This window comes from Anabrus simplex, chromosome X, assembly GCF_040414725.1.
Source record: "Anabrus simplex isolate iqAnaSimp1 chromosome X, ASM4041472v1, whole genome shotgun sequence".
In the NCBI taxonomy this organism is placed as follows: Eukaryota; Metazoa; Arthropoda; class Insecta; order Orthoptera; family Tettigoniidae; genus Anabrus; species Anabrus simplex.
Window position 1 is genome coordinate 158,015,228 of NC_090279.1, and position 12,226 is coordinate 158,027,453.

The following is a 12,226-nucleotide window of genomic DNA, read 5'->3' on the forward strand; positions in this document are numbered from 1 at the left end:
ATCTGTGCTTAATGTATATCTTTAAAAATGTATATCTGGTTCTTAATTTTCATCTGTATGTGATCTTTGTTGGTCGATTCAGTCCTGCACATTTTGTTTAGCTCTTTCCTGCCCACATTTTCACTCTGCTTATCCTCAGGTTTCAACCTATTATTTAGGAAAAATTGAAGCACAATACATTGTTTCGGAAAAAGTTATATATCGATTACTATTGATTACAGCGTATTCAAATATTCAATAATATTAGAAAACATACCATAACATCCATTTCTCTATTCATAGTCATAATGTTGTAGGTCAAACCTGCATTTTCCTCCCCCGCCCCTGCTGCTGATACTCGACACAGTATCTTATATTCTCATATTGTCTGAACTCCTCTAAACTAATAATTACGTTATTCTGAAAGTGGAATAATGTCCTTGTATATGCCCTTTATTTCCTCTGAGCAAGTGTCCTCCCATTCTGTATCTATTTTACCGGAATGTGCCTGTTTTGAATGTTGCACATGGATATACTGTATGTGCAATTGGCTATGTCAGTGAATAGTTTGTCTCCTCCTAACATATGTAAAAAATTATGCATTTCTTGTATCACTCTTTTGAAATTACGGACAGGTTCAACATCATCCATATAAACATTTGGAGTAACGAAACTAAATGTTTGTGTTACCTGAAATGGCGCGTCATCGCCATCAGGTCCGACTTCTCGAAATCCGTTTTCACTTATATCGCTGATAACACTAAAATTATCTTTGTTGGTATGTTATTCGCTCATTAAAAATTTGCCTACAGCCCTACTCAATGATTTTGTGTCACTTTCTTCGCCTATATTCAGCTCGATTTCAATATCCGCAGTATTCAATCCCGCCCTGTTTGTGAACAAAACAGCTGACCTGCACTCGCGGAAGTTCAAGACTGTTGCCTAGGCAACATCAAGACATATTATTGCTCTTCTTTTATTTCCGAAAACTTGTAGATTGTCCTGTGTGTTCATAAATGCCTTATAAAAACTTCACTGCCGAAAAAACAACACAAAACTGTCACATAGATCACAGACGTGTGCAGATAATGCAGCCGGGCATTTTCAGGCAGTAAGGACCGGAAGGCAAAGTAAACAGTCGGGCGCTAAGGGCGGGAAAGGGTTAACCTGACACCCTCATTCTTCAGTTGAGGCTGTGTGTGCAAAGGCAGGCCAACCCTCATTGTTGAATAAATCAAAGTCAGTATGTAGAAAAATCAGATATACTGACTTTGTCTTCTCTCACTTCGGTTTGTTTATCAAAATTCAAAAGTACGGTATGAAGGCAAAAGGGTGAGTTACAAACAGTACAAGAAAGAAATGTAGCAAAAGAGCTTCGGACAAAAAGTGTCTGCAATAAAATTTCCAACCCATACTGACAGTACCCATCATGCAGTACTTAAATTTGTGGCTGTCCACCCCAAGAACTCCCCCCCCCCCCCCTGCATTTTTTGTAAATTAAAAAAATTAAAAAGAAATGTTTAACTCAAAATATTGAATGCAGACAATATAAGGAGTTTAACGTTGATATACTGTAACTGGCTATATTCATGAATATTCTGCAATAAAGATTTCAAAGGATATTTTAAATAATCTTCAACCACTCTCACTCAATAAATGCCACCCAAAATGAACATTCTGGATACATCATGTGCTTTTCAAACAGAAATATTGTGAAAACTCGTACACACATTTGTCCAGATATGCTTGTTGTTAAAAATCTCTTGAAAGAGAACAATCTAAATTGTTTCATTCTAACTCCTTGCAGGAGAAAATTTTAACACTTCAAAATATCTTTAAACTTTTCGTGTGATATTGTAACCAATGGGTCCTTATGCTGTATGGTGTTATTTTTGTTGCAGCTCTCCCTGAAGTCTCGAGTGCTAGACGTTGCTCTCGGAGTGTACCAGGCTTACGATGCCATCCTCCACGCTCAATAATTCCATGTATTTAAGACATACCATGTTCTATATTACCATATCTTGAATAATGCTGTTGAATTGAGAAATGTTGTTTATTCTACATACAGCAGTCACTTGATTTATCTGAAGTTAATGTATGTATATGTTTGAAAGAATAGTTGTATAATATTTATCAAGATAATAAATGTATAATACCTAATTAGTCTTGTACAAATAAACATAGTCTTTGACATACCCAGTCCTCAATCTCATTACAGTTTGTGTTGTCATCTAGTATAATTGTAGAAGCAGCTTCCCATGCCCAAGATCAGAATTTCTAAAAACTGCCACTGGTGGCTTTCGCCCTCGCTTCACTACGAGTCTGTGCTCTTAGCTCTGGAAAACTTTCTCAGAAGAACTAGAGATGGGAGATTTGTAGGAGCTGTAATTGCCATAGCCAAAAAAACACATTCCAAGAGGATAGACTGACACAAGTGAAAAGCTGTACAAAGAGTTCTTAGGCAGTGGTGAACAAGAAATTGCAGAAGCGTTACTTAGTAGCCTTGATAACGCTCTGAAGGAAAAGTGGGCTGAAACTCTGGAATTTATTAACTTCAGTAAAGCTTGGTCACTTCTCAGAAAATTCGGAGGTACCCTAATCGCTTGTGGAAGTCAAAATGTTAATCCAAAAATGGTTGCTACCCATATAGTTTCTATGTCTCAAACAGCTAGAGACAGAAAACACAAGATATATTAAGAAAGAGCTGGCCAACCTAAAAGCCACCAGTAATTCGGGTTTAGAATATACTAGACCCTTCAACACAAAGGACATTGACACAGCTCTGACAGATGTCAAAGGCAGTAAGACACCAGGGTTTGATGGAATACATCCCGAATTCTTGATAAATTGTGGCAAACGCGCTTGACTTTGGCTATCCAAGCTAGCCACTAATATTGTTCAGACCGGCAAGCTACCTCGTTTGTTTAACCCAATGGACTCTCATTTAATAGCCCTGCGTGTCACACTGACTCAGATTTAAATCCCAGTGGAGAAGCTGTTTGTGCAGCACAATGGAAAATATATTGTTAAAACTATACAAGATATTAATGTGAAATTTTGTCATAAGGTGAACGAATGCATGTATTCACCTAAAATGATGTTCTTGTGCGAGATTAGTTGTGGAGGCCTGCCGTGAATGTTTTGCTTATCACTCCTGAGTCACTAGTGATATATACATTTCCTGACTCATTAACACTCAACAATTCCTCCCACAAAAATTATCGTCTTCTAATTCCTGAAGTTCTCCACTTACACTATCGTTGGAATCACTATCTAAAATACTGTTAATTAACTTCACGAATTCTTCATGTTCGGAAACGCGCGCTGCTAGTTGCAATATTGACTACTGGCTTGAAAGGAATTTGAAATATTTCCAAGTCACCCTATACACGTGGTGTGAAGGTCAAACAAGGGGAAACTTCAACATACCCTCGCGTCAACCTTCTAGTATATGAACATCTTAACACAAGAGCCATCTGTTACAAACTCAGTGGACTACAGAAATATATCTGAGCTTTTGCAATGCGCGGACCCAACTCGTCATCCAAGTTTTAGGCCATATGCGCGCAAGCGGGCGTGCCTCGTCATTGGAGATCATTGGGTTAAATTGACGAAGATCGTTGCCATATTGAAGCCTATGAAACCCAGTGAGACCAGACAGCTATAGACCTATCTCACTCTTGAGTGTATGCTACAAGTTAATTGAGAGACTGATCCTGAACAGAATCGCCTCAAAAGTGCTTGAGGTTATTCCCATAGAACAAGCAGGATTCAGACCACAACGGAGTTGCATGAACAAAGTACTCTCATTAACCACCTACATTGAGGCAGGGTTCCAGAATCGTCAAAAACATCTGTGGCATTCATAGACCTTAAGGTAGCTTATGACACTGTTTGGAGGGAGGGTTACTTACAAACTACTTCAGGTTATCCTTTGTAAGACATTGGCTCGTCTTGTAAGCAACATGTTGAATGATAGAAGTTTCCAGGTCATCACTGGCAGTGAAATCAGCAAGCCAAGCAAATTAAACAATGAACCTCCTGAAGGATCAATGCTTGTCCTACTCTTGTTCAGCCTGTATATATCATATTTACCCTCCACAAAATCCAGGAAGTTTGGATACGCTGATAATTAGGCAATTGCTGCTAGAGCTCCATGTTTTGAGAGAACAGAAGAGATGCTGACAAATGATCTCTGTTCTGGGAAACTACAAAGTACTTCTGAAAATGGAGACTTCAACCAAGTATTGGGTTGATGTGTAAGTTTGTGCAGCTCTTATATTTTATTTTACTGTAACTCACAATCACTCAGTGATGTAGTCACCCCCACACTCTATGACCTTCTGCCAACATTCAGGTAGCAGTTGAATGCCTAGCCTGTAGAACTGTTTTGGTTTTGACTGGAAGAAATCTGTTTAGCCATTGAACAAGAGAAGCTTCGTCAGGAACCACTTGCCCCTGAATGTGGTTAGAGAGAGAGCAGAAAAGATGGAAATCTGAGGGGGCAAGGTCAGGGTATAATGGAGGATGAGGAAGAGGTTCCCAGCCAAGTTCAGCAATCACATCTTTGGTCAATTGCGCTGTATGTGGACGAGCATTATCGTGGAGCAATAAGATTGGTTGTTGTCTTTGTCTTTTGTTGTCAATAGCAACAGCAAGCTATCTTAGCTGGTCACTGTACACAGCAGAGGGAATCGTTACGTTTTTTGGAAGAAGTTCATGGTGAAGAATGCCATCTTTGTTCCACCAAACACAAGATTTTCTGTGGATGGGCACTATCCTTGGCATGGATAGTTGCTTTTTCTTAATGACTTGAGCCACTATTTCCTCTTCTTCATGTTGATATACAGACACCATTTTCCGTCACCGGTGACAATGTTCGAAAGGAATGCTTCATGTCTATCACAAGCCAACCAGTGCCAGGCAAGCAATGACGAACAGATGTTTACTCGTTGATTTTTGTTACTGTCACTTAGCACATGTGGTACCCATATAACCAATTTCTGTACCTTACCCATCGAATACAAATGGCGTACAATAGTTGACTGATCACATTCAAATACTAGTGCTATTTCCCGTGTTGTTTGATGAGGATTCTCATGAAGCAACTCATTTTAGCGATTTTCGTCAAAATCTTAAGGTCTTCCAGAATGTGGATCATCAGACAAGTCAACCCGTCCTGCTTGAAAACCAGAATACCATTTTTTGTGGTGTTCTTTTAACAATTGCTTCATTCCCATACACTTCACAAACTGTTCTTGCAGCTCCTGCTGCACTGGATTCTTGGTTAAACACAAAGAGTAAAATGTGCCAGAAATGCTAACTTTTCTCAACATGACATTCCATATCGGTTTGTCTGAAATATACACAAATAATACGTTCACAATCAAGAAAACCTGTGTTTCACAACACACTAACTCCAAACTCACTTAAAACACCAGACTAACGACAAGCAACCTCTTCAAGCCGCACTGTTGCCAACCCAAAAGAATACCGCACAGACTTATGCATCAACCCTATACAACTTAGACTGAAGTTGCTTGTTTGCACATGAACAATAAAATGGCAACAAGGGAACTTGCAGTTTACTTTAATAACACCCTCCTTCGCCACAAGAGACATGACAAAATTTGGGTGTAACACTGGACCAAACAATGTCATTCAAAGAAAATATATGAACGACTGCTGCCAAAATGAAGTCAAGAAACGTCTTGCAGAAATTATGCGGTACCACTTGGGGTGTTTGTTTATAAGTTTCATTTCCGTATTGATAGATATTACTTTACAAAAAACAATATGTATATGAGTTTCCACCTTATCAATACAAATTTATTTTACATTAAGCAAGTAAATATAGTCAAGACTAGTTTCGACCCCTAGGGGGTCATCCTCAGTTGACAAGCGTTAAAAATATATTGTTTACAAAAACATCACATGTAGTGGTAAAAGCTTAAATTAATTTGAACCGATCATTAATGTTGGTATGTCTGGTACATGATTGACTAGTGTGCATCATCCGTGAAGACACATATTATTTTTTATGCTACTACCATCCAATTTTTTTTTTAGGTTATACAATGTGGAATATACATGCATTTATGCAACTCAACAGTGGCAAGTTTAACAATGTACATTTAAAGTTGGTTCATAAATTACACATTGGCTATTGATTAGGACATTGGTTTGAACACTTTTGACTAGAATATCAATGTAACACCTTACTGGCATATATCTTAGATGCTAAAATCAGTTTGTAAAGCCTGTTACTCTTGATTGAGTCTTAGTATAAAGTTAAAATTTTAAATGAAAACTATTTGCTTAGTATAGGCATTAAATAATGCTGTTAAAATGGACGTAGTGGTAAAAGCTTAAATTGATTTGAACCGATCATTAATGTTGGTATGTCTGGTACATGATTGACTAGTGGCATAATCCATGAAGACACATATTATTTTACATGCTACCACCATCCAATTTTTAGGTTATACAATGTGGAATATACACACATTTGTGCAACTCAATAGTGGCAAGTTTAACAATGTACATTTAAAGTTGGTTCACAAATTACACAAATTGGCTATTGATTAGGACATTGGTTTGAACACTTTTGACTAGAATATCAATGCAACACCTTACTGGCATATATCTAAGATGCTAAAATCAGTTTGTAAAGCCTGTTACTCTTGATTGAGTCTTAGTATAAGGTTAAAATTTTAAATGAAAACTATTTGCTTAGCATAGGCATTAAATAATGCTGTCAAAATGGACATCTAGCTAAAACAGTGGTATATGTATGTCATATATGCCTGGTTAAAAACACATTACATTAATGTTATTGATATGTGGTGCAACATGTACATTGTTTTGGAACAAATGGGGAATTTTTCATAACAGTCTTAGATATAGTGTTCTAATAAAATGGGTCCGTAAAAATATTTATATGTACAAAACAGTTAGCATTTTAATAATCCGCTGTAGATCGGGTAATGCTTAGATATATATCTGGAGATATATTAGGCAGCTACTAATGTTGGAGTTATTAGAAATATTAATGGAGCATGTTTTCCATCCGTATGTCGTGATGTTTCTGGCTGGTGACATTTGTCAGAATGTGTTGAAATTATGCGTCTTGATGCACGTTGATTTTATCGTGGAAGCGTATATGTTGTAAAAACAAGGTACAGTATGTAAGGTGTTGGAAAAAAAAAAAAAAAAAAACCACTTGGGGTGCCAGTGCAGCTACTCTCCGTTGCTCAGCTTTAGGTTTAGTTTATTCTGTCGCTGAGTATTGTGCTCTGGTGTGGATAGACAGTCCTCGTATAAGATTAATAGATGTACAAGTGAATAACACAATGCACATGATTAACCCTAGAACATAAACCCTAATTTGTTAGTACATAAACACAAACTCTCATAAAATTTACGACTATTTATTTCCATGGTGATAAAATGTAATAAAAGAAGCATGTAAATTATTTTACAGAGTGTTAACTCCTTGTTTTTCAAGTCCCTGGTGTCTCATTTACAGCAGTTAGTGCAAAGATTTGATCTAAGTTCCTTCCGCGCGGTGACATTCGCTGCAGTATATTGTCGTCATACACCTTTTCTGAGCAGGACAGATGTGACAAATAGTTCTCTTGCCAGTAATAACCAATCCTTTATGTTCAGTAGATGAACTATCACTTAGAACACTCTGTATAATTTCTCGTAGATGTGTTTGTAAGCCCGGTGTTTCCAGTCTCCGCCATCAATGGCTTGGTGAGCTCTTCACTTAGACGTATGAGAAAGTCTTTTCTCGGCAACTTGCGGCCACCTTGACGCTCATTATTGTTACAGTAGATAACCCAAGAATTCACACATGTGCTATTCAACATTCCATAAAATACACACAGTGCCCACTGCCTGGTTTTCTGGCTACAACAATAGCAATTGCACATTTGATCCTGAGCATCCATTCCATACTTAGTTGCATTGTACTCCTCTACAATGTGTGGTTTATGACTAGTGTGATTGATAGTGTTGGTCATGAGCAGTGGACAATAAAACTACTACCTTATTTGGCTTTGCTTTGAATGAAACCAGAGTTTTTTCACCGTCAAAGCAAAACATAGATGTGCCATGTGTGTTTCTTGTCAACAGTAGTCCTGGTGGTATATCAGGTTTATTGGTGCGAATAGTACCAATTAACGTCAGTTTGTCGTTTGAAAGATCATCTGCAAGCTTTACTGAGGTAAACCAGTTATCTACTGTGGCATTTCTATTTGATCCCCGTAGAGTCTTGGTCAGTTCCTTGACATAGAATTCCCCGAGAGGCATTCCATCTGTCTTAGTACATTTGCCTAGGTAAGGCATAGCATCTATCACGTACTTGGTCTTTGTTTTACAGGCCATTACAATTTTGATGCTGTGTTTGTTGGGCTTACTCGGGATATACATGCGGAAAGGGCATCTTCCACGAAAACCCAACAGTTGCTCATCCACTGTTACAAATGGGCCTGCTTTATAGTATGTTCTGCAATTGTGAACAAACTGTTCTCAAATTTCACGTATTGGTGCAAAATAATTACTTTCCCTCCTTACCTGACGAGTTTCCTTGTTGTCGAACCGCAAGCACGATACTAGGAATTCAAACCTCTCTGAACTCATAGTGGCTTTGTACCTAGTACCACACAAATCTGTATTGAACATTTCTCAGACTGACAGGTGATTATTTTTCAAAGCTGCAGTTAGTACAAAGATTCCAAGGAGTGCCTCTACTTCTTCCATGCAAGTATGGTTTTGTGTGTATGTTGGTGACTTGTATCTCAACCTCTTTCTAATTATTTCTTCATTTGTATGGACTACTATTGTGTTTATCATACCATCTGTTAAGAACAAAGAAAATGAATCCTGAGGAGTCTTTGCTTCCTTAGCATTTCCAATAGGGGTCTGAACAAAGTGTATTATGTTTCTGCTTGGAGTGAGACTTTGTGACCGACTGGCAGGTTTTGCAGACCAGCGATGATTATTCCTTCCTTTTAGAATCTTCCTAGGGGCAATCACGATATTTACATTTCTGGATGGAGAGTAAACGTCTCGGTGGTCTTCATTTTCCGAGTTGAACTCGTGGACTTCTCAGACTCAAGTTTTCTGCGCTTACAGCCTCGTTGCACAGTGACTGGGGAGTCATCATGACTGCTTGGGATTATTTCTGTATTCCGTACTGGTATATCTTCTTCATCTGTATCTGTCAGCATTATGTCATCAGTCTGAACATTATCAACCTCTTCATCAGAACTACACTGAAGAAAATGGAAATTGCAACACCAAGAAGGAGTAGTGCTACATTGCTGCAATTGAACATGCAGGACGAGTGTTCAGTTGTGATTCGATGATTACACTTTCAGGTCTCTCTGACCGCAAGTTTGGACAACAATCAATACAGGATGTGCCCAACACGAGCTGCAATACATGATGAATTCGTTGAGGCATGGAGTCAATAAGGCCCTGGATCACTTCCTGAGGAATTGTGGCCCATGCTTGCTGCACTGCACGGGTCAGTTTTTCCAGAGTTGTGGGTGGCTGAGGACGGTTGGCCAGTTGTTAACCCATTATGTCCCACACATTCTCAATAGGACTGAGGTCCGGGGATCTGGCGGGCCATTCTAAGGTTGTGATGTCGTGGAGAGCTGCTCTGGAGATGCGTGCAGTGTGAACCCGGGCATTGTCCTGCTGAAACATCTCATTAGCAATGTTCGCTATCATAGGGACAATCACTGGATTGAGTACCCTATCAACGTACTGTCGAGCAGTCATAGTGCCCTCAACAAGCACTAATTGTGATTTCACATTAAAGTCAATAGCTCCCCAGACCATAATGCTTAGTGTTGGTCCTGTGTGCCTCTCGACAATAAGATCTGGGCGGCCCCTCTCCCCAATACGTCGGTGCACATGATTCCAGCAATCACTGCGGGCAAGACAGAAGCGCCATTCATCACTAAAGACGATCCTACGTCATTCGTCGACCCACGTTGATCTTTCTCGACACCAGGCCAGCCTTACACGTTGCTGTTGTGGAGTCAATGGAACACCTTCTGCAGGGACACGGGCTCGTAAGCCAGCTGCATGCAGGTGATTACCAACTGTTTGTTGTGTAACATGGGGTGCCACAGCTGCTCGAATTTGCGCTGCTGTTGCATAGGGTTCCATCCGAGCCATCCGAATGACGCGGAGATCCTCTCTCACAGTTCTCTGTCGCACTGGGCCTGTGCCAGGTCTACGAGTGTGGGTACCTTCATTTGACCACTGCTGCCATACACGTTGCACCGTAGATGCCTGTCGGCCAACACGTGCAGCGACAGTCCTTAGCGATAATCCAGCCTCACACAGCCCAATCATCCGAACCCTCTCAAATGGCGACAATTGTTGATGGCATGCTCTTCTCTGTCGTCGAGGCATATTTGACGGGGAACACTTCACTGCACAGACTGCAAGTCAACTGCGCTACACCAGAGTCCGTATAATGGAGTTGATTCCTCCGCGACCAATCACGTGGGGAGACCTGTAGCAACAATCCAATGGGTCTGAAACTTTGATCGTTTACATACCTACATGGCATCGTTCCATATCTTGAAAATCAACACAAACGACCAATGCCTTCATGGTGTTGCAATTTCCATTTTCTTAAGTGTAGAATCATACACGAATCACACTTTTCCTCTTTTTCAAAACATCAATGACATAACTTTCCAAAATTCGGGTCATCTCCTCATATAATGCTCATCTGCAATAACAATAATGGCACGTATTACTTACCAGTATGTGTATGACAAGTTCTGTGGTTCTAAATACTTATTTCATTCAGAATAGTGCTGTAATGTAACTTTGTTACAGAACTTACCTTGCTAAGTTTAGCATATGTAGTCACAAATCGTCGTAAATTTTACGATGCAACAGTCTTTAATTTGAAATCAACTGACTCACTCTAACAATGCACGCACACTGACGAAGCTTGCGGGATTGTGGGAAGCTACTGAGTAGGACAGCAACGTGGTGCGAAAAGCCTAGCAGATAGAGCCGTATTGCCAAGTATGCATTGTAAAAATTACAAGGGTTTGTGTTCTATGCTAGGGGCTTTACGTCGCACCGACACAGATAGGTCTTATGGCGACGATGGGATAGGAAAGGCCTAGGAGTTGGAAGGAAGCGGCCGTGGCCTTAATTAAGGTACAGCCCCAGCATTTGCCTGGTGTGAAAATGGGAAACCACGGAAAACCATCTTCAGGGCTGCCGATAGTGGGATTCGAACCTACTATCTCCCGGATGCAAGCTCACAGCCGCGCGCCTCTACGCGCACGGCCAACTCGCCCGGTGGTTTGTGTTCTAGGGTTAAAGGAACAATTATGTCAAGTCCCACATAATGGCTCCCTATTCTCAGCTACATCCCTCCACCTCGTGCGGCAATACAACATTCTGATAAGAGAATAATGGAAGATCCAGATCAACGAACAACTACTTATTCATGGTGACATTGCCGATCTACATGTGGAACAATTACGTTCAAGACATCCACCTTTCTGCACAACGGAAAACCTTGTAGCTAACAAATTCAATCTGGCTGAGAGCCGATCTCATGATTGGAAATTGTTTGCCCCTCCAGAGAGTTCAGAAACGTCCTGCATAACTGAGAATGTGCCAGGGTTCATTCAACCTAGAAAGATCTAGTCGAAATTAAATAGAATTCAGACCAATTACTGGGTATGTGGAAATCTCCCGTACAAGTGGAGGAAAAGACCTTCACCATGTTGTGAGTGTGGCGCTGTCAGACAGAATGTTAGACACTTAGTTCAAGAATGCCCACAATCATCTTGCAGTGTTAAATTAAGAGACTTCTTCTTAGGGACACCACAGGCCCTTCAATACATTTGTAATCTTGATGTAGAAAATTTTTTAATAATTTTCATGTATGCCATATGATAAATAAATAAGGACCACTGTGAGGAACACAGTGAGTCTACATTACCTGTGATCAGTACCGTTATATGAGGAACACCATCGGTCTACTTTACCAGTGATTAGTACTATTATGAGGGGCCGGTAACCTGGACTTTGGACCCCTTTAGACAACAAGCATCATTGATTTAGGATTTTGCTTTGGAAGCAGCCCTTTGTTCAGTTTTTACCATTGTTTTAAGTTAGGGAAGGTGGGACATTGAAGGTTGGATCCACTGATTGTTTTTTAAGTTTATAATCATTTTTCATTGTCGTC

At 39.9% G+C, this 12,226-nt stretch overlaps 1 protein-coding gene across 3 annotated transcripts in view; it reads left to right on the forward strand.

Annotated features, from left to right (window-relative positions):
• AP-1-2beta (adaptor protein complex 1/2, beta subunit) overlaps positions 1 to 2,139 on the forward strand; it is a 109,738-nt gene extending 107,599 nt beyond the window's left edge. For all 3 annotated transcript variants that reach the window (XM_067158855.2, XM_067158853.2, XM_067158854.2), the window contains exon 18: positions 1,881 to 2,139. In XM_067158855.2, coding sequence (XP_067014956.1) covers positions 1,881 to 1,958 — 78 coding nt within the window. In that variant the 3' untranslated portion in view covers positions 1,959 to 2,139. The remainder of the gene's footprint in view (positions 1 to 1,880) is intronic.
• The last annotated feature ends 10,087 nt before the right edge of the window (positions 2,140 to 12,226 follow it).